Source organism: Rhincodon typus, chromosome 5, assembly GCF_021869965.1.
Source record: "Rhincodon typus isolate 14 chromosome 5, sRhiTyp1.1, whole genome shotgun sequence".
Classification (NCBI taxonomy): domain Eukaryota; kingdom Metazoa; phylum Chordata; class Chondrichthyes; order Orectolobiformes; family Rhincodontidae; genus Rhincodon; species Rhincodon typus.
The window spans coordinates 19,244,097-19,268,014 of record NC_063336.1 but is presented as its reverse complement, the minus strand read 5'-3'; the positions used below and the strand labels follow the sequence as shown (position 1 = coordinate 19,268,014).

General features: G+C 42.8%; 1 protein-coding gene across 8 annotated transcripts in view; it reads right to left on the bottom strand.

The window, feature by feature from the left end:
- The window catches only part of LOC109912754 (tyrosine-protein kinase Fyn), a 274,256-nt gene that overhangs the window by 46,018 nt on the left and 204,320 nt on the right, over positions 1 to 23,918 (bottom strand). For all 8 annotated transcript variants that reach the window (XM_048597148.1, XM_048597146.1, XM_048597145.1 and 5 more), the window contains 2 exons: positions 4,137 to 4,240; positions 143 to 292 (listed from right to left, as the gene is read on the bottom strand). In XM_048597148.1, coding sequence (XP_048453105.1) covers positions 143 to 292; positions 4,137 to 4,240 — 254 coding nt within the window. The remainder of the gene's footprint in view (positions 1 to 142; positions 293 to 4,136; positions 4,241 to 23,918) is intronic.

Below are 23,918 nucleotides of genomic sequence, written 5' to 3'. Positions count from 1 at the left end.
TCATTTTTGCACTATTTTGAAAAGGTGTCAGATTTCCGACAGACACTTACTGTTCTTTCCTTAAACTTGTGCATGAAAATGTGCCTCAGGGAATCGAAATACAGTGTACTGGCCACAAGCACATGCTGAAAATAGTGCTTACCTGCGTAATGTTGAACCAGCTGCTGCAGTGTTTCAAACTGGGCACGGGTTGTTATATAATACCCACCATTATCCAGTTTGCGGATCTTATAGTGTTTAACATGGTCTCCTTTTATGTCATCCCAGTCCCGTATTGACAAAGAATAGGCACCTGCAGGCAACAAACATAGTGCCATGAGTTAGCTCTCTGACAATCATCTCAAAGCTTCTGACCTCCTCATCGCCTATAAAACGCACAGGCAATTTATCAGGTTGCTGTGTTGACTTGGCTCAATTTTTCTCTCTCTCTGGTTTTGGGGGAAAATGAAGGGTTCCATTTCCAGTTTGAGAGCCGGTAAGAGCTGACAGATGAATGTGGTTTTCCTTCGACGGCCTCGTGTCGAGATAACGCCCAAGACAAGTAGATGAGCCCATCATCTCAAGACAACACACAGAGCTGCTCATCAGGAGCAGCTAAATCACCCGAACAGCATTGGGAAAATATTCACAGTTGCTCCTTAAGAACTCTTTATTTACAAGTTCTGGGTTGTTCATGAAGATAGGGATGATAACCAACACGTCTACTTACTAGGGAGTTCAGTCATTGATTGGGGACTGCACTCAGCAGCTAACATGGCCTTAAACATGGCAATGCAAGGCAACATTAGAATTGCGGTCTGATAGAAACAACTTATACTTATTGCACCTGTAACATGCATTATTATACAATAGGTGACAGAGCCTCATGAGAGATTACTGGTCAGATGAGGAAAGGATTAGACAAGGAGGAAGGTTTTACAGAGTGTTGTAAAGGGATTCGAGAAGCCGTGAGGTTGAAGGAGGAATCTCCAGAAGCTGAGGGCAGCTGAGATCACTGTCGCTAGTCGTGGAGTAATTAAAAGGTGGGGGGGATTCTCAGGAGGCCAGGACAGGAGGAGCCCAGCCATGAGGGCTGTGTGATTAGTGGAAATGAGAGAAACGTGGAGAAGGTAAAGCCTTGGAGCAACTTGAGAGCAGGGTTGAGAAGATTACAATGTCACCGGAGGTCAATGTGGGTCAGGGAGCAAAGGGGAGTGATGGGGGTGAGTGGAACAGTAGCGAGAATTAATACAGCCTCCTCCCTTCCCTCCAACACCATCCCTCCTTGAACAGGGAGGGCAAGAACGAAAAGTAGGATGGAAGCTTCATTCGTGCCACTGTGCTGCAGGTGTCAGGCTGCCTGGCCTTGGGTCTATGGAGTCCCCCAGAGTCATCAGTGAATGATGTTTGAGAGCTTCTTTGCATGGCCACACCTACAGCAGCAATCCGATGTGGCAAGGCTGCCAGGTAAAGGTGAACAGTTTGATTGTACGGGCAGGGGACGGGGAGCGGGAAGGGAGGAACCTCCTGTTTAAAGGCCCCTGTCCCCCACGGAATGCTCCCCACCTCCAGGAGAAGAAATGTCAGTCTCACCACTACCCCTCTCCAGGGGTAAGGCTGGCTGGCTTACCTTCACTCTGGGCCTCTAGTGCTGCTCCCGGTCTGGTGTCTCACTGCAGTCCACCCTCCCGCATGGGAGTGGCAGCCATGATCTCAAACAGCTAACTGTGGACAACTGATTGGGGGATTGTGATGGGAAGGGTGGCTTCCTGATTTTCTAGCTGATGGGATTGGTGGGCATCAAGTTAATGGATAGTATACTATCGGGAGGAGGTGGGCTTGGTCAGGAGAGAGCCAGGGGTTGTTCCTTCTATTTCTGAGGAGAATGGTACAGGCTTGAAGGAGTGGGGAATGGTAACATCTGTCAACAGAACCTTCTGGAATACAAAGCAGCAGTGAGGGCCTGCAAGGCTGAGTTGTCAGCACTTTAATCAGAGGTGGGTGAAAAATGAAGCAAGGGGGTGATACGGGCCAAATGAGTTCACACAGGATACAAGAGCAACTCAGAAAGGAGCTGGAAACGGACCTGAGTTCAAGGCTAGGGCAAGCAGGAAACTTGTAGGAAGTTTAACCCCAGTGCACAAGGGAAGTGGCCCAGACAGGTCAACACAATCTCAGCAATTTCAGATGGGAACACATTGACATTTTCCGACTTTGCAATTCTACCGTAAAGGAACAATAACCACAAAAACAAGAGTTTAAAAACAATAATGTTGCAGTGGTTTATGTCTTGGTTTAAGCATCTGGGAATGAGGGAAAGGGTATCTGGCTGAGAGGTTTGGAGAGCACTGTTCACTGTAAAGTGGAGAATGGACGGCTCAAACTGACAAAGGACTTCAGGCGTGGGGTAAAATAAAACCAAAGAACTGCAGGTGCTGAAGATCTGAAACAAAAACAGAAATTGCTGGAGAAACTCAGCAGGTCTGGCAACGTCCGTGAGGAGAAAGCACAGTATCAAGTCCAGTGAAGAGTTCTGATGAACAGTCATAGGACAAAAAACGTTAACTTTGCTTTCTGTCCACAGACACCTGCCAGACCTGCTGAGTTTCTCCAGCAATTTCTGTTTTTGTCTAGAATTATGACGGAATGAGCCAATTGTGAAGACTGGTCTAGGGGGAATGTTAAAGTACCCAGGACCTGCTTCTCCCTGATAGATTTGTTAAAGCTAGAAACTAATATTGCCTTTTTTTTCTATCTTTGTATATATATATAGGCCTTGTGTTTTTGAATAGAAGCAAATAAAAGGCAAGAGTATGATTGTCCAGCAGTTCACGAATCAGTCACATTGAACAGCATCGTACCTTCTAGTCTGGGACCCTGAGCACGGGGTCAAATAGAGGGTCACAATTCTTTTGTGTGCAAGGTTGGGGGTGTTGGGGGGGTGGAGGTGGATGGTGGGGGGGGAGGTGGGCAGTATAAAATGTCACCCGGTGGTGCATTTGGGGCGGTCGGGGCGGGGGAGCCTCACCTTCATGCTTGCCCTATATTGGTCTAAAATGCAGTTGTGTGTGTTCAAATGACATTTGATGAATGTAAGTTTTATTTACGTGGCTTTGAGACTTAATACTAAGGTCCTGGGGAGTGTTGCTGAACAAAGGGACCTTGGAGTGCAGGTTCATAGTTCCTTGTAAGTGGAGTCACAGGGAGACAGGACAGTGAAGAAGGCATTTGGTACGCTTGCCTTTATTGGTCAGTGCATTGAAAACAGGAGTTAGGAGGTCATGTTGCAGCTCTACAGAACATTGGTTAGGCCCCTTTTGGAATACTATGCACAATTCTGGTCTCCCTGCTATAAAAAGGATGTTGTGAAACCTGAAAGGGTTCAGAAAAGATTAACAAGAATGTTACCAGGGTTGGAGGGCTTGTTCTATACGGAGAGGCTGAATAAGATGGGGCTATTTTCTCTGGAGTGGTGGAGGCTGAGGGGTGACCTTATAGAGGTTTATCAAATCACAAGGGGCATGGATAGGGTAAATAGACAAGGACAGGTTTATAAAATCCTGAAAGGAATGAATAGTCAAGGTCTTTTTCCCAGGGTAGTGGAGTCCAAAACTAGAGGGCATGAGTTTAAGGTGAGAGGGGAAAGATTTAAAAGGGACCTAAGGGGCAACTTTTTCATGCAGAGGGTGGTGCATGTATGGAATGAGCTGCCAGAGAAAGTGGTAGAGGATGGTACAATTACAGCATTTAAAAGGCATCTGGATGGCTATATGAATAGGAACGGTTTAGAGGGATATGGACCAATTGAGACTGGATTTATTTCGGGTATCTGGTTGGCATGGACAAGTTGGACTGAAGGGTCTGTTTCCATGCTGTGCATCTCTATGACTCTAGCGCCAGTGGTCAGGAAGCAGCTAAATACATTTTACAAAATTAAGTAAACTATATCAAGTTTTGGGTGCGAAATGTGTGTAGTTATCATTAATGAGGCAAACAGTATACAGTCCTCGACAATATACAGGTAGGTGCTGAAAGCAGTCATACGACAGTAAAAGATAAGGTTGCGATCCTTGTTCACTTGCTTTTGAAATCGAAGAGGAAACTCTGCTTCAAACTAAACTAACTCCTGCAGAATGTAATGGGTCAGAAACTCGTACCTTTGGTGGTTTCACTTTCTCGAATGAGGAAGGTTCCTCTCGGATTGCAAACAGACAGAAGTTGTCTCTCAGCCTCTTTGCGGCCAAGTTTACCAAAGTACCACCTGTTTACAGAGAAGATTTTAAGATCAGAAATGGGAAGCACTGTGCCCAGTTTAACATAACACTCATGGAATTCAGAGGCTTTCATACAATTTCATTTTGGTTTGTCTAATGAAGATCACCCCAGTGACTGGCGTAGAATGGAAATGATAAAATAACTAAGTAATCATAATTCATGACACAGTTATAGACGCTCATTAAAATAAAGTACAAAATAACAAGGTTTACAATTATGAACATTTAAGTGTACAAATAATTACAACATGTTACAAAATGCAAATCTCCTTAATTTACAGAATAAAAGTACTGCATTTTGTACTCGAGCCCATAGATCATACGATGCAGGCTTGAGTTCCGTAAATTCTCATATTTGTACCAGTTTCAGTTTGAGTAGAATCCTAGTCTCGTCTTTTCCACAAATCACCCTTAACACCACACAATGAGCTTTTGTTATTTAAAAAAAATCTCAATCTTTGCAAAACTGCCTCGTCTTGGCAACTCTCATTTTCCGCGTGCTTTCATCAGGCAGCTCATCTCAATAAAAAAAGACTCAGCTTTCGCTCCCTGCATCTTCTGCCCACTTAATTCCTCACCATTCAACAGAGGACACCCAGTGCCCTCCCTCACTGCACTCCAGGAGTTCATCCCAAAACAGCCAAAAACTCTGCAGTCTGTCTCCGTTACAAATCCCACTCACTACAAACCTCCAGCTGATTCCCAGTAACTTCCTCTGGCTGACATTCAGATTCAGAAAGCCCTCGTCCTTGTTTACAAATCTCTCCGAGGACTAGACTCATCTTATGGCATCTGTTCTCCGACCTCCTGTGCGGATATTTGTGCATCAATGCTTCAAAGGAATATCAAAACAAACTTTAACACAGAGGAACATGTGGAAATATCAGGAATGAGCAGCCTGGTGAAAGTATTAGATTTTACAGAGTGTCTTAAAGAAAGAGAGAGAGGTAAAAAGCTAGAATGAAGGGATGAAATTCCTGAAATTAGTGTCAATGCAGTCGAAGGTGTGTAGCCTAATGTTGAAGCGATGAAGATCAGGGGTGATCAAGAGGCCAGTATCAGATGAACAATGATACTTCAAGGACTGAGAGGGAAAGGGAGGGGAGTGATCATGAAGGGATGCAAAAACACCGATGGGAATTTGAAAATGGAGATTTTTTTTTAATTTGGGTACAGAGCAATGATTGGTGAACAGCACCTCCTGTGAGTTAGGGCAGACAGCAGCAGAGATTTGGGTCAGCTCCAGTTTACGGAGTTTAGAGGGTGAGAGGTTGGTCAGGAGGATGCTGGAACAGTCAATATTGGAGAGCACAAAGGCAGGAATGAAGGGTTTTCAGCTGCAGAGGAGGGATGGGTAAAGTGGGCCGATGTTACGGAGGTGCAAGTGGGTGGTCTCAGAGATGACATGAATAGGAGGTCGGCAGCTACAAACAGAGTTCAGAGTGTAGACTGAAAGTGATGGGTCCAATCTTCCCAATATTCAATTGGAGGACATTTTTACTCATCCAGAATTGGATTGGGGTAAGCAGCTGATATTGGAGGAGTTGAGAAAGGTAATGATTAGGGGATTAAAGTAAGCAATCAAAACCAGGGTCAAATAAGGTACGTTTTAAGGAGTGTCTTCAAAGAGGAGAGGGTGGTGAAGAAGCAGAGAGGTACAAGGAAAGTGTTCCAAAGCTTAGAGCTCAGGCAACTGAAGACACAGCGCCAAAAGGTGCACCATTAAAATCAGAGACAGAGAAGCACAAATATCTCAAAAAATTTGGTGACTGAATGAGACTACAGAGGTGGGGAGAGGTGAGGCCATGGAGAAATGTGAAAAATAAGGAATGGTTTTGAAAATTGAAGCGCTGCTAGACCACGAACCAAATATAAGGTCTGTGGGCGCACAAATGAAAGGCGAGTGGGACTTGTTTCTTTGTGAGGTACCTCAAGTTCTCTTCTACTTTAAAGTTATGATATTAATACATGTAATTGTTGTTGTAATATCCAGTTACAATTATGACTTGTTAAGCATTCAATTTCTGTCCATCATAAAACATGTAATAGTGGTGGAGCCAAGATGTCACATGCCTCATGCAGTAAAGGTCCATATTGTTAGTATTCACTGCTCCAACACCCACAGCTGTTTGGAGATACAACTGAAAGAGTAAATTTTAAGCATCACAGTTATACATGGTTCTCCAAGTAACCCTACACCCACCACTATGAACACTATTTGGTGTCTGGTACATGATCAACATTCGCTATCTTAAACCATGCCCCCCCACTCACACCTCAAAACCTTTCTCCACTGCCCTTTATTCCATGAAAGCCTTCTACCTCTTTGATCTAGTGTTTAATTACCCCTGAATATTCTCCCTCTTTGTTGTGGCACCCATGTTTGCCTGATTACAACCTCGTGAATAACATTGGTCGGTAACAGTAAATGCAAGTGCTATTTGTTGCAACGGTAGAATGGGAACCAGGTTTGAAAATCTAGTTCGGCCTAAGGAAGCCCTTGGCATTACCACACAGGGTTGTTTGACCTAAGGCTTTGTTTAAGGACAGAACTACATTCTCCCTGCAACAATCTTTCCTTCATGCGTATCTGTAACTGTGTGCTACTAACACCATTAAACTTCCTATGCATGTCTTAAACATGTCGGACACTCACTTTAAGAAGTGTGTTGTGACATAAGAATAAAAAAGGACAACTCATCGTTCACCAGATGCTTGTTAGAAAGATGCCAGCCCTCACCATTTCTCGCCTGTTAGTCTTTCGGGCCAGGGTTAAAGGTCAATAACAAGCTGTAGTTTCAGTTCATTTTTATCTCTAAAGCTCTCGACCAAAAATGTGGGAAGATCCAAGACTTGCCTCTTAGCCACTGCCTTTTCCAAATTAATCTCTGTTGCTGTATCTTAGCTGCAACCAAACTCCAGTGACTGTGTCTTTATTGTTTGGAAGCAAAATATGTGGCACAAGTAGAATTTCTATTCCCAAGCATCTCGATATCATTAATTGTGTGCAGCATTGTGGAAGAAATTCCGCTTCTCCTCGCGCATGAGTCATCCTGTCACATCTGCCTCCAACCATCACCCATCACATACAAATGATTTAGAATAGAATAGCGACTTATTGTCACTTGTATTCATGAAAATACAGTGAGATGTGTATAAGTTGCCACAATTTGGCGCCATTTTAATGACAGAAATTATAAAAAGAAATAATTGAGACAAAGTTAGGACAAAGTTCAGCTTTCGTTCATCCGCAGCTCCTGGGTTTCTGGAATGGCTTCGGGACGTCGCCAAAGCAAGGATTTCCGGACCAGACCTACCATGCTGTCAACGCCAAAGCTAACACCAAAGCCACTGCATCACCGCCATAGCACGGAGGGGCAGACCAGACTCACCATGTCGCTGACACTGAAGCCGTCGCCATTTCAGTAACCGCCATTTCAGCCACCATGTTGCCGCCATAGCAACAAAGAACGAACTGGAACCACCATGCCACCAATCACATTCAGGACACCCTAACCAAAGACTTCTTTGGACTTTGCTAGAAAAGTCGTTGCCGGCTTGGTGACCTGAAATCTCACTCCTCGCTTCTGTGCACGTGCACTTCCTGCTCAATGCTGTTCTCTGGTGCCAGTGTGTGCTGCATGAACCCGAGGCTTGTTACAGTACTTTTCCCCAGATCTCCTCTCAGAGGCACAAGTCGCTGCTGTAATACCAAGTGCCAGGAAATTAAAGCAGCCCTGATCACATGGAAGCCGAGTCCTGAGGCACGACTGTTGTAGAGAGCACCTCTTCTATGGATGAGACACAGGCTGGCCTTTTGTGAAGGAGCAGAATCGTGGCTAACCACCCCAACATCCCACTAGGGTCAAGCAACGTCTCAACACATAGTTACTAATCGACAGGAAAGAAGGCCTAAGGGTACAATGATATTCATGAGAGTGCAGATATCAGTGATCGTGCCATACAGGTTTTATTATGCGAGAGGTGCCTTCTAATATGACATTCTGAGATGATCGCTGCTGGTACCTTGTAATATTTGCCAGGACTGCCAGTATGTTCTATTTGGTAAGAATTATTTGACGTGGGTTGCTGACACCAAACCTCCTTTGTCCTGGCCTTTGTCTTTGTCAGTTCTGAAGAAGGGTCAGTGGACTCGAAAGTTTAACTCTTCTGTCCACAGACACTGCCAAACTTTCTGAGTTTCTCCAGGAATTTTAGTTTTTGCTCCTTTGTCTGGGGCCTAATTAGTGATTAGTGGCAGAGGACACTCCACTGTTGAATATCTACAGAAGAGGCACTGTTCCTAAATAAGAATAGTTATTGCATCTTAGCAATAAAGACAACTACAGTCAGTCACAATGACCAGGACCTACGGGAGCTGGTATTGATACATCTGCTCCCTCTGAAAGCCAGAGGGAAAAAAACATTCACTGTGGAGCCACTGTAACATGAACATTAACCCCCTACTTTATAGGACACCTTCCCATAAAACCTTTTCCCCATAATTCATTATATTGCATTTGTCACTACTTCATCTCCCCCGAGTCTTTGACTTAATAAATGCAGGCAATCTGGATATTAAGGTTGGTGTGGACTCAATGGGCTGAATGGCCTGCTTCCACACTACAGGGATTCTATGATGATTCTATGAATTCACTTTCTCAAAGGATGCTGAGTTTAAACCAGGAAGGGTGAATGGTAGGTTTCTCACTGGTGGATTGTTGATCCTGGATCTGATCGCTGGGTCATTTCTCAGTTAGAGGATCTTTTATCTCTTGGATGTCCTGCGCAGAGGAAGTTGTTCCTTATAGATGCTGTCGTTGTTCCATTGGGTTCTCTGGAGGATCCTCAATCCCGGAATTTCTTTCCTAGAAGACAGCCACTGCTTTAAAATAAGGGACTTTCTTCCTTGTGGTTTCGCTGGATTTCTGGATCGGACAACCACTTTCTCATTTGTAATATCTGAAGTGCTTCTTTCTGATGGTGTGCTGGATCTCTGAAGGTTGGGTTAACTCGCCAGTGCAGTTTACCTCACTTGGGCAGGATGCCATCCATTCTGGTTGCGGGGAAGTAAGCTTTGTCATATTCCCATCTGTGATAGTGAAAGTGCTGAGTGAGCAATAACCTCTCTCTCTGTCATAAACATAGCCTGTTCGCTTTAGGAAGACAGAGGATTGAACATTTCTGTTAGTTCTGAACTCATTGACCTCATCCATGTTGAGGACATTAAACAGCTCTCATATGCCAACACAAGTGATCTCACCAATTCTTTCTTTTGTTGGGGTTCTGCCATGAGTCTGGAAAGCCCTTTGGAATTTCCCACTTCTGAAGAAGGGTCACTGGGTCACTGTGCTTTCTCTCCACTGCCAAACCTGCTGAATTTCTCCAGTTACTTCTGTTTTTATTGGAATCTTCTACTGGTTGTCTCAAACTGGTTGGTTAACAATGGTTTGATTCTGGACCAGTGTTTAGACAGCTGTTTGCTTCTGGACTCCGGATTAGACAGCTGTTGGCTTCTGAACCAGTTGTTCTCTGGGAAGTTTGTGGGTTTCCACTCGATCCTCTGATGAGGTAGAGAAATATGTGCAAGCTCAAAGACAAAGGTGGTTGAATGTGAACATCACATAAAGTTCCGACTCTTTTGCATGTGATGCATTAGTGGGTAACTGCTCTGATTTCCCACGCTTCTATCAGTTAGTCCATCTGTACCATCTAATCTTATCTTGGTCAGCTGTAACCTCTGCTTCTTCAGCCACAATTGTTGTCTGATAGGACAGTTTCCCTCGCTCCTGCATCAAGAACAAAATTAACAGGATGACCATTGATAACTAGCTTCTCTCTCTTCTGGACTGACTAGTTCCCAAAGGAAGGCTTTCGGCAGTTTCTTCAATGGTGGTTCTCATCAAACGCAGGTATCTTTTCCAATGGCAGCGAGTATTCCGCTATGCAAACAGCTTCGCTTGCGTGACTATCAATATTTCCACTGTTTTGATATGCATTAGTTCTGCTCATTTTCTGGAAATGACTGACAGTTTCACAAACATAGCATTCCTTAGTGAGGCTGGACATTGTCTCTGACCGTAAGATCTTGCGGTCCTACAGCATTGACACTAGCTTTCAGTATCAAGTGTTTGCTTTGATCTCGGTGTTTGCCTCTCATGTGCCTCTTTAGACTGTCTGTATCTTATAAAGTGAAAGGGTTTGTTGCACTGTTTAGGTATTGTTGTTCTCCTCCTCACAGAATCTATGAGGCTTTTTAGTTCTTGCTCCCAGCTCGACTTGAATAGCTTCCTTCAAAGTTAAATCTTCCTTGACTGCAAGAAATCTGACAAAGTTGCATCAAGAATTCCAACAAAAATGCTGTCCACGGCATCTTTAAAAACAATGGCTACCCAAAAAGTGTAGTTTGCTGGTACTGACTCAACAGACAATAACAGGAAGACACAGCACGCTTGGATACACTGGTCACCCTGCCATACATCAAGAACGTAGCAGAGATGACCACCAGACTACACCGACCACTAGGAATCGTGGTAGCACACAAACCCCACAGATATGCTACAACAACTACTGGCAAGAACAAAGGATCCCATACCCACAACTAACAGGACCAATGTTATACATAAAATTCCATGTAAGGACTGCCACAAACACTACTTTGGACAGACCGGGAGAAAACTAGCTATCAGGGTACACGAGCTGCCAAGAGACGCGACAAACTATCACTCGTTTCCACACACTCGGTCAAAGAAGGCCACCATTTCGACTGGAACAACGTAACCATCCTAGGACAAGCCAACCAAAGACACGCACGGGAATTCCTAGAGACCTAGTACTCAACCCGGAACTCCATCAACAAACATGTGGAAATTAGACCCCATTTACCAACCACTACAAAGCAAAACAGAAATGAGGCTAACCACCACATCAGACCAGACCCACATAAATAACAAGCGGGACAGACCAACAACGCTTCCTCGGAGGTGTGCTGTTACTTAGTATTGGTGACGAAACATCATCAAACTAACCTACCAGCTGGACAAACAAGACAACAACCTCAAAAAATGCTGTCTCTTATGAATTCCGATTTCCACTTCCATCGTTAATCTTATAGAGGTCGTAACTAAATTGTTTACGATTCTTCCGGAAACTGACCTCTTCTGTTAAATCTTACCTTTTCAAGAATTTTGTTTATTCTTAAATCAAAATAATTAGCAAAAGCTATGGGGCTTCTTCCGAAGCGTCTGTATTTTCTTTGACGTTTTATCTATTGGTAATACTATCCACTATAGTTGCACCTCTGCCAGTATGTGGTATCTGGTTAAGAGTTGTTTCAGGTAGTTAACTGTCACCATTACCTTCACTTTGTCTGGGGCCTACCTAGTGATGAGTGGTAGAGGATAAGTCACTATGGAACATCCATAGAGGAGACACAGTATTTCAATAACAAGACAGTTTATTGCTCAACAGCAATATTTACGTATACATTTAGTCCGGTGTAAATACTGCTGTGACCTTTGGGAACAGGTACAGATACATCTGCTTCTTCCAAAAGCTTGTGCATATCCCCTCTTCTTCACCCATAGACTGAATGAGACATCAGTGGAATGAGTGGGGCCATTGTAACATGAATATTAACACTTTCAGAGCCATTACACCAAGACATTCCAATTTGCCTCAAGGCAAACGTGAAACAAAATTGCCCCATTGAAGGAGGTGTTTGGAAAGTTGAAGAGGTTATGACTGAGTGAAAAGGAAGTTATAGTGCTAAGGTTGGTGTGAGTCAGTGGCAGCTGAATCAAAGGGAGTCAACAATAAGTACAAAATAAAAAGCAGAAGATGCAGAAGCCCCCCCTTGCTTTTCTGTGACCATCTGTGGACAGGGTCAATGCAACAAGGCCTATGAGGGATGTCCAGGCCTACAGTTTACACATTTGTCGACGGCCAGAAAACCATCAGAAGAAGATTGGAGTCCAACTGACGCAGGCCACTTTCGCCTGGCCCTAGGCAACATTGGAGCTCCTTGCCCTGGGCCTGTCAGGCCTCTGCAACCGACAGGAAACCAGGAAGGAAAATGTGATCTCCAAGGGCATGCCTGAGGCCTCCCCATCAGTGACAGCTTCATACTTAAGATATTGCTGGCACACTCTGCTCTTAAAAGAGTGTGTGCTAAGTTATTTTTCTTTGGTTGTTCAAAGCCTTTTATTTTGGGTTAATCTAAGATGAATCATCCAGTAACTTGATTAAGTAGGCAACCCAGGAAAATACAAGTTTAATAAATTATCAGATAACTGAATTAGCCGTGAATTAAGAACAGCAGTGGACTGTGTGTAGATTGATGATGTAGAACTGTGCAGAGACCAATGGAGGTGTGAATAATTTGCCCACAAGATGGCCCCATTTATCAAAATGGGGCTTTTTGGAATTGGAAAACATCCCTGTCTAATGCTTCAGTACAACACAAGCCCAAAACATGTGTATTTTTTGGACAGATGTCAGAATTTTCATTTTCTAAAGGATGTGAATCATAGAAGGAGGCATCGGGGAGACAGATATTGTGAATACAGAGGAATGATTTCTGTCCTGTTCTGCACCTTCAGCTCATATCCATAACAGAAGGAATGCTGAATACTTGTAAAAACAGACACAAACGTAGCACTCAAAGAGTCTCATTCTCAATTCAGGATGGCAGAGCTGATTTGGGACCTATCTGATGGGAGACTTTCAATTCCAAGTCTTGAAGTGGTGTGGGGTTGGAGGGGGATTTTCCAGCCTTCCTCTGGAATTGCAACATATTGTCTTCACTCGTGCTCTCTTTCTCTGCACAGAGCTGGATTTGCCAAACAATTTGCGTAGGGCTTCCTCCTCAAATTGTGAAGCTGTTTTGCTATCCGTATCTATACTGAAAAAGCCTCTATTAAAATAATAGGCTTGGCAGCTGGAATTAGGTTTTACAGTCACTAGCCGTGCTGGGACAATCTGTCCAAAAGGCATATACTTCCTCTTTAAAATAAAGAGAAAGACAATTGCCAGGAATTAATCAGCACCATCCAAAATAGCACAAGCCTAACACTGCTATGGTTGGAATCATTGTTTCATATTAAAAGTAGGAAAATGTTAGGGTCCAAGATGGATTTACACATTGATGTACTTTAAGAATGGTGCTGCAAATTTAGTTCCTCTGCTCAGTCTCAGATAGTGAAACAGTTTTGTCTAGGTGTCTAAGCCCCCCCAAAAAGAGACCAATAAATTCAAGGGATTTGTATTAAGAAGATGACAAAAGAAAGTTAGTGGCTATAGGGGTAACGTGTGTTGGACGTGGAGAATGTTGGAATGGGTCTTTATCAAATTGTTGCAACTGTTATCAGAAGCACAGATTTATTGGAGAGCAGCTGGAGACATGCAGTCCATTGTACCTGCACTGGGTCTTTGAGCACGCTGGCTTTCTGCTTATTCCCCGGAACCCCGCACATTGATTGTTTAGATAGAATGCCTCAAGTGAACCTGCCTTCACCACACTTCCAGACAGTGCATCCAAATCCTAACCATTCACTGTGCGAAAAACATTTTTCTCCACCCTTGTGTTTGCTGCTTTTGCAAAACACTTTAAAACCGTGCTCGCTCGTTCTCAATCCTCTTAACGAGCAGGAATATTTTTTCCCATCTACACTGTCCAGACCCCTCAGGATTTTGGAAACTTCTACTAGAATTTCCCTCAGCCTTCATGTGTTCCAAAGAAAACAATCACAGCTTCTCCTCATAGTTGAACATCCTCATCCCTGGGACTATGCTTGTAAACCTCTAACAGACTTTCACACCCTTCCCAATGTATGGTGTTAGAACTGTACACAACATTCCAGCTGAGGTCTAAGCAGTGTCCTCTATAGAATTAGCATAACCTCTCTGATCTTGTAATCTATGTCCGGCCTGGAATACTGTATGCTTTATTAATAATTTTTTTGTTTTAAACCTGTTTTGCTATCTTTAATGACTTATGCACATATATACCAAGGTCTCTTTGCTCCTGCACACACTTTAGAATGGGACCCTTTAGAATCGTAGAATCCCCACAGTGTGGATGCAGGCCATTCAGCCCAATGAGTCCACACCGGCCCTGTGAAGAACATCCCAACCAGACCTGTCCCCCACCTTATCCCTGTAACCCTGCATTTCCCATGTCTAACCCACCGAGCCTGCACATCCCTGGACACTATGGGCAATTTAGCATGACCAATCCATCTAACCTGCACAACCTTGGACTTTTATTTTATATTGTCTCTCAATATTCTTTGTACAGAAGGGCACATGTCCATATTAAAGCTGATTGCCTCACTCCACTAGCTTGTCAATGACTTTTTGAAATCATCTGTCCTCCTCACAGTTTACAATTCTTCCAAGTTTTGTGACATGTGCGAACTTAGAGATTGTCTCCTGCACACCAAGATCCCAATCATTAATATTTATCAGGAAAAGCAAGTATCCCAATATCAACCTGTGGGGGACTCAGCTACAAACCTTCCTTCAGCCCAGACAATATCCTTTGATCATTTCTCCCTTCGACAGAACAGACGATACAGACACCGTCATCTGGGAGCAAGAATGGAAATAGTCAATGAAATTAACGTAGTGAAGGGAGTTGAGGGGTATTATTTAAAGGTTTAACATTTTTGAAGGTGGATTAAATATGTCCTTGGGTGCTAAGGGGAAGAGAGGAAGCAGAAGCTGTGGCCATCCTTTTCCTCTTTGGTTATAAGTGTTGTGCTGGAGGACATTGAATATTGTACCACTGTTTAAAAAGGGATAAATTGATTAATTACAGGTAGGCGACATAATCCTGAGCAAGGAAAAATTATTGGGGGAAAAAAACTCACAAAGACATGATAAATCTTCACAAAGACAGGACATTAATCAAAGACTAATGATGAAGTTGTAAAAAGAAGCTCATGTCAGTCTAACCCTAAAAAGGAAGAGAGAGGCCAAAATTAACATAGGCCTTTAAGAGAACTAGGCTGGAGAAATAGTAATGGGAACTAGGAAATGGCAAGAGAGTTGAATAAATACTTTGCACTAGAACGAGGGGGCATAGCCTCAAAATAAAGTGGAGCAGATATAGGACTGAGTTGAGGAGGAACCTCTTCATCCAAAGGGTTGTGAATCTGTGGAATTCCCTGCCTAGTGAAGCAGCTGAGGTTACTTTGTTGAATGTTTTTACAGCAAAGATAGATAGCTTTTTGAACAGCAAAGGAATCAAGGGTAATGGTGAGCGGGAGGGTAAGTGGAGCTGAATCCACGAAAAGATCGGCTGTGATCTTATTGAATGGTACAGCAGGCTCAACGGGCCAGACGGCCTGCTCCTGCTCCTATTTCCTATGTTCTCGTGCAAGCCCGATCGAATTTTTTGAGGAGGTAACAAGATGATCGATGTGGGTATCCCAATGAGAAAGAATGATTCCAGGAAAGGGATTAACAAATCATGGCTAACCAGGGAAGTTAAGGAAAGCATCAAATTGAAAGAAAAAAAACAAACAATGTGGCAAAGATTAGTCGTCTGCCAGAGAAATAGGAAAGTTTTAAAAACTAACAAAAAGATGACCAACGAAAATATAAAGAGGGAGAAGATAAGCTTTGAAGTTAAACTCGTAAGTCATATCAAGAGGAGCAGTAAGAGGTTTTTTAAATGTACAAAAAGAAAGAGAGAGGCCAAAATTAACACAGGCCCTTAAGAGAACGAGGCTGGAGAAAATGTAATGGGGAACCAGGAAAAAGCAAGGGAGTTGAATAAATACTTTGCATGAGTCTTCACAGAAGAAACCACTAGCGTTCCAAAATTACTAAATAGTCAAAGGGCAAAAGAAGGAGTGGAGATTTAAAGAAAACAATTATCATTGGAAAAAAAGTACTGGGCAAACTAATGAGGCTAAAGACTGATAGTTCTCTGGACCTGATGGGATGTACCTTAGAACGTTAAAGGAAGTAGCTACAAAGCTTGTAGATGTAGTGGTAGTAATCTTCCAATAATTGTTAGATTCTGGAAAATTCCCAGAGAATTGGAATACTGTCAACATAACACCTTTACTTGAGAAAGGGGAGACAAAAACGTTAATCTATAGGCTAGTCTGTTTAAGATCTGTTATTGGGAAAATGTTAGAATCTATTACAAAGGATGTAACAGCAGAACATTTAGAAGTGGGATCAGGCAGAGTCCTCATGGCTTCATATTAATTCATGGTGCACGGACATCACTGGCCAGGCCAAATGTTATTGCCCATACCTTGAAGGTCAAATCCTGCCTGACAAATTTACCAGAACTCTTTGAGGAGGTAACAAACGGGACAGAAGAATGAAGCAGTAGATGTATTATTCTTTGGTTTTATAAAGTCAGAGTTGTAGACCATAGCAACAGACCCTTCAGAGCAACTTGTCCATGCTGACCCGATACCCTAAATTAATCTAGTCCAATTTGCCAGCATTTGACTCATATCCCTCTAAACCCTTCCTATTCATCTGCCTATCCATATGCCTTTTTCAGAAGATAAGGTATGATACAATAGGCTAGTTGACAGGATAAGCGCCCATGGTGTTGGAGGTAGTATATATCAGCATAAAGGAAAGCACACAAAAGAAATGTTAGGGGTCCTTGTGCAAAATTGCAAAAAGCTTGCATCCAGGTTCAGCAGGTCATAGGCAAGGCCAATGGAGTGTTCAATATTATTTCAAAGGAAATGGAGTATAAAAAGAGGAAGTCTTGTTAAAAATACACAAGGCACTAGTTATACCACTGCTGGAATACTGTGAACAGTTCTGGGTCCCCTTAATTAGGGAAAGGTGTAGAGGTGTTGGAGGCAGTCCTGAAGAAGGTTCACAAGGCTGATCCCAGTTATGGAGGGACTGTCTTAGGGGAAGAGGTTGAATAGGTTGGGCCTGTACTGTTTGGAGTTTAGAAGAATGAGAAGCAACCTTCTCGAACCTGATTTTGAGAGGGCTTGACAGAGTAGATGTGGAAGTATTGTTTTCTCTTGTGGGGAAGTATTGGACAATAGGTCACAATCTCAGAGTAAACGGTCACATATTTACCAGAGTTGAGGAGAAATTTCTTCTCTTAGAGGGTTGTGAATCTATGGAAGTCCATACCGCAGAGTGCTGTCAAGGCTGGGTTAAGTATATTTAAGGCTGAGAGTCAGGCAGATTTTAAATCAGAAAGGAAATCAATGGTTATAGGGAAAAGACAGGAAAGTGGAGTTCGAGGATATTAAGATGAGCCACAAACACATTGAATTGCAGAGCAGATTCAATGGGCTGAATGGCCTACTTCTGCTCCTACCTCTCGTGATCTTTCGGTCACAGTAAATAGTAAATTACTGAGAAATGTAGTGAGTGGTGTTTCTGTAGTGTAGTGGTTATTATGTTCATTTCACATGCGAAAGGTCCCCGGTTTGAGACCGGGCAGAAACAGCAGAGTTTGCTTCTTCTTGGGCCAGCACGGTGACTCAGTGGTTAGCACTGCTGCCTCACAGCGCCAGGGACTCAGCCTCGGGCGACTGCCTGTGTGGAATTTGCACGTTTTCCCCGTGTCTGCGTGGGTTTCCTCTGGGTGCTCTGGTTTCCTCCCACAGCCCAAAGATGTGCAGGCTAGGTGAATTGGCTATGCTAAATTGCCCGTAGTATTCAGGGGTGTGTAGATTAGATGGTTATAAGGGAATGGGTCTGGGTGGGATGCTCTGAGGGTCGGTGTGAACTTGTTGGGCTGAAGGGCCTGTTTCCACACTGTAGGGACTCGATGATTCTATGAACATATGGACCTTGGAGTACACCTCCACAAATCCCTTTTTAACCAAAGCACTGAGTACAGGAGATGCGCTTTCATGGTGGAACAATATAGGACAGTAACTAGGCCACAGAAATGAGAAGAAAATGCTGAAAAACACAACTAATATTTCAGTGGCCATTCAGCCCTTCAAGCCTGCTCCACCATTCTAGATAATGGTTCATCATCAACCTCAATGTCATGTTCCTGAGCTATCTCCATATTCCTCAATGCCATTAGTAACTAAAATTCTATCAATCTCTGTCTTGAATATTCTTAATGACTGAGTTTACACAGTCCTCTGTGTAAATTCCAAAAATTCGCCACCCTCTCAGCAAAGAGGTTCCTCCTCATCTTAGTCCTAAATGGGTGTCTTTTATTCTGGACTCAAATCAGGAGAAACATCTTTTCCGTATCTGCTCTGTCTATCCCTTTCAGAATTTTGTAAGTGTCCATCAGATGACCTTACATTTTGCTAAACTCCAGAGAATACAGACACAATCTCCTCAGTCTCTCATCGGAGGCCAGTTCCAGCATCCCAGGAATCAGTCTGATTTATTCTCTGCTGTATTCCCTTTCTGGAAATGTATCTTTCTTGGGGCAAGAGGATCAGAACTGTACACAAAACTGTAGGCTCCATAAAACTGGTAATCCATGATGGAGAACGGGTAAAAATTGTGGCTGTAAGGGCTACTCCTTTTTTGAGGCATTTTCAGTGTTGAAGCTGATTTCCTCAAATTCTAAGAGCAGTAATTACTGTTTTAAAAGCTGTTGCATTGTTTTGGAACTTTGGGAAAGAAAACATCAAAACCACGGCACTTTAAAACAGGAGGAAGGGAGACAAAGGCAGTGCACATGTGGTGGGAAGTGAATCAACCGAGAAAGAAACCTACACCAGTGAACTACCTCTGCTGTTTGATTTCAAGTACCTCTGGACAACAGAGCTTGTCTAAGAAAAATAAACAAGCAGCGAAATTCACAGCTGACCTTGGAGAAAACTGTAGGGGGAGATCACAGCTGGGGAGCAGCTATGTGGCTAGTATCTTTTTTTGGTAAATCTACAATAGTGAGCAGAGTGGGTTCTTTTTGATTATGTGTTTTTTTTACCTAAGGGGCAACTTTTTCATGCAGAGGGCGGTGCATGTATGGAATGAGCTGCCAGAGGAAGTGGTGGAGGCTGGTACAATTACAACATTTAAAAGGCATCTGGATGGGTATATGAATAGGTAGGGTTTTAGAAGGATATGGGCCAAATGTGGGAAAATGGAACTAGATTTATATAGGATAACTGGTTGGCATGGAGAAGTTGGACCAAAGGGTCTGTTTCCATGCTGTATATCTTTATGACTCTATGAGTGTATAACTGACACAGAACATCTTTGTTCCTGTACTCAAATCATCTTGCGATAGAGGCTAACATACCGTGTGACTTCTGAATGGCTTTGCTGCACCTTGATGTTAGCTTTCAGGGACTCATGAAGGAGGACAACTTGGTCAACACTCTCCAATCTCTCATCATTTAAAAAAAAACTCTGCATCTTTCTTCCTTCCATCAAAGTGGACTACCTCACATTAATCCACATTATAGTCCATCTGCCATGCTCTTCCTCGACTTACTCAGCCTATTTAAATCCCCCTGAAGCTTCTTCACATCCTCCTCACAATTCTCATTCCCATCAACTTTTTGTGTCATTTGCCAACTTGGAAATACAATTGATCTCCAAATCCTGATCGTTGATATAGATTTTTCAGGGCTCAAACACTACTCCTGCCATGAATGAGCACAAACAGATAGACTTTAAAAACTGTGCTTTTAAAATAATATGTTTTAAAGCAAAATTTGGAATTGTAAGAACAGTTACTCTATAAGATTTGATTAATACAGCTGAAAATGGCAATCACCACAAAACAGAAGCTTTATAAACATGTAAAAAAATTTCGTTAACCAGAATATTTTTTATTCATTCACGGGCTAAGGGTGTCATTGGCTGGGCCAGTGTTTATTGCCCATCCCTAATTGCCCAGAGGGCAGTTTAGAGTCAACCACAATGCTGTGGGTCTGGAGTCACATGTGGGCCAGGCCCAATAGGATGACATTAGTGAACCAGAATTTCATGGTCATTATCAGACCGTTGATTCCAGATTCTTTCAAATTGGATTCAAATTTCACCACCTGCCATGGATTAACTGTCCAGAGATAACAACACTATGCCATCACCTCCTTGATAGGGTGACAGTATTGAACCCCTTTGCACATTTAAACAAAAAAAAAGACATTCAAAACCCTTCTAAAGGAACCTAGATGCATCCTTGCAACCAAATGTTCCAGCTTAATTTCTGGAACTTTCTTGAAGGACAGCTGGGATTAGGGAATCCGCCTCAGTGGGAATTATTGTATCCCGGAGTGTGCAACCAGTTTTGTAGACAAGGCTTGTTTCCAGTGTAACGCCTTTTTTTAAAAAAAAAGCAATAAAACCTCAAACTACACTGAATGCAATTTGTGCTTAAAACTCCCCAATCTCCTGCACCAATTAGATTGTTATCAGGCAACTTCCATCGATAACACCAGTATACGTAAGCTGAAACCCAAAGTACTTTACAATATCTTTCATTTTAATAAAAATGTTTGTCAAAATCGGATTGTTGAAAAGGGCCACTAAATTATCGAGACGTGTGCGATGAATGGCATATGACATAGTGAAAGCCTTCAAATTTATTTCCACCTATTTACCCAAACGTCTGAATAAGATGTCTGTATAAAATGTCAGCAACTCAACCAACATTGAAGGTACATGCAGCAACCCATTTCACTCTCGATATAAAGGTGATTGGAAGAGCATCTTAAGGCTTTAAGATCCTAACTTGTGTGCAAATTCGTGCATGTTACTGTGGCATTTTACCTACTTCAGTGCATCCAAAATGATTTCTGCCATTCATTATAGATCTATAGAGCACAAGTTAAAGAGCACCCTTGGCTTTAGTGTCAATCTTTTCTATCTCCACAGATCAACACACACCTCGGGCCCTGCAGTTCCCCCGTGCTACCTACTGTCAGTCAACAGCAACGAGAAAGATAGAGGGTTCGGTGACTGGGAGCTGGGGTTGTCATAGTTACCGTCAAATGCTCGGATTGGAGATGGTCTGTTTATGTGCAGCAATAACTTGTCAATATGTTTTGCAGAAGGTTGGGCTGCATTTAAAATTTAAGCTCTAGGTCACCTCTCGTTATCTCCAGTCCCTCAACTGAGCTTGTGGGCTATGAGCGACATAGGGATTGTGTAATGTTATTTCTGCTGACATTGGCAAAAGGGTGACACATCAGGGAACAAAAACACTTTGCTTCGTAGTGATGAATTAGGATCCAACAAAAACGATGCAGCAGTTTAAATAGAATTAATGATGTTCAGTCCACTCAGATTTAGGTTAATATTTATCACATTTACCACAGCTGTACAAGGTTAATGGAGCTGGGGGCGTCTGCCAATGACCATCATATTTTACAAAGAGAGAATAAGAGTTTGTTAAGGCAAGTCTCATCTCGAGATTTATTTGTAAGTACAATCCACTGGTGTTGTAGTGCACACTTTTACTAGTGTGACCACAATACAGTAACATTCGAATGTTATCCTGGCTAATGCAGAAATTTTAGATTATCCAAAACTCTGCTATTAGTCTCCGATCTTGCATCATATCCTCCTCACTAAACTACACTGGCTTCTGCACTGTCAATCTTACTAATCCTTTCTCCTTAAGCCTTAACCTTTCCCAGCGTACAATGAGCCCCTTTCTCCTCAAACTTTCAATTTGTCTGACTTTGATCTTTTGATCACCTTCCACCCTTTACCATCTCTTTCCCAAACGCACATGCATTTTGGTGATCTATTCTCCACTCTCTGCACTCCCTTATTAAAGCCTTCTGCCTCTCAGCCCACACCCCTCCCAATGCCCCTTTAGGACCTGTGTCACGCCTTCCTGTTTGACCAAATGTTCAATCATCCCTCCTTATCTCTTCTACCAGGACTTGCCGTGTGTTTCCCGTACACTTCAATGAAATACACTGTGATGTTTTTCTTTGTTAAAGTCTCTGTGTAGGCATGGCATGTGTCAGCAAATCTGCTGAAAGTCTCAATATAGCTACTGGCGTCTTCTCTAAACAGAAGTGCTCCTTTGAATTTAGGGAAAATAGGGCCATTGGAGAATTAACAAACGAGAGACTACACAATCCTCACCTTAAACCTATTGAACAGTTTAGAGTAATACTAGTTGCACTGGTGAGTGGCTTAAAGCAATAAACCCTCAATTGGATGTCCTTTGAGAATTCAAAAAGTTGAACTTGTAGAAACATTACAAAATTGTGAATGAACAACAACATCATAACTGGTTTTGCTCAATATTATTTGTCCCATTTGAAATATTTTTATTTAAATAGAGAATATTCACAGCCTTATGGCAGGGACTTCAGATAACTCATGCACTGAATAAAAGCACACATGGTATTACTCTGTAGAGACATAGCCCATCACCCGGTCTCGTTTCACCTTCTGTCAGGTACGTAGGGACACATTCTCTTTTATATTGTTACAGTCACCCTTCCGAATCAGTCCCTTCCAGAGATGTATCGAAGCTTTCAATGCTTGGATTTAAAAAGAAATTTGTCCAAGAATAAAAGGGACAAAACAAAAACAAGAAAAAAAGATAATCACATCCTTTAAAAGGAAAGATTTTGTCCCTGCCTACACTCCCTTGTTCCATATGTCTCTGCTAAAAGATACAGTACCCTCACCCCAACATGAGAAACTGCAGTGCACGATCTAAAAAGGCAAAATCTTCCTCGAAACATTGAGAGGCGACATTGGTAGTAGATACAACTGACATCTTAAATCGGCCAGCATCCTAATCTCAGCAGGATTGTGAATGTGCTTTCGGATGCTGCCATGTTTTAACATCCAGATGATATTGATAAACTGGTTGCAGCTCCCAAAGAATTTGTGCCCTGTGCCAAAACTCATCCATTAGCCTCCCTGCAGCTCAGGGGGCAGGTTCCACAAAGGATGCCTTGTCTGAATGCGCTTGCAATAAGCGATCGCCTTAGAGGTGGAAATTCCCATGAGCTGACCGGGAGTGTTAGTCAGAGATTCAGCATGACAGTAGTATGTAGTCAGCAAGGCAGATGCAGATCAACCAGCTCATCTTGTCAGGAGGCCTTCAAGCTGAACGAGAGGTTTTTGGAGCCGAACTAGCTTTAAATTAGGTTAAATTTACGGACTGATTGCAAAGTGCTAACAGTTGATATTCACTATTGAATGCTAAAAGTTTAAATAAAAACATAACATGAGCCAGAACTGCTTTTTAAAGTGACTGTGTCACTCTCATGCAGTGGACATTACGAGATCAGTAACCACAAGGGCATAATGTCACACCATTGGTAATTGTGCCTGTTGTTATTATCCTCTCCTGTCACCCATTTTGCTTCTTCTGTCCTCCCTGGATTTCTGAGGCCTGGGCATCTTGTTCAGAATTGGCACGAAGAGGTTAGGTATTGACCTTTCTGCTGACCCATCCACTGCCTCTTCTCAGTGAAGCCCAGAACTGGACAGATCAAAGTTGGGTTTGGGTTTTAATTGTTTTTTAAACCTCTTCAAAGGATTCTAGCGTCTCTGGGAGGTTACATTACTCCTCTGCCTTACACCCTGGTGTGTTTCAACAAGCTCTGGTTTTGTATGGCTTATTGTTGCTCTGTTTGGATAGGGGTCAGGGACCTGCCTGGTAAGTCACACTCAAATGTCTGATATCTGCCAGCATTTATTGCCTGTCCCTAGTTGCCCCTTGAGAAGGTGGTGATGAGCTGCCTTCTTGAACCG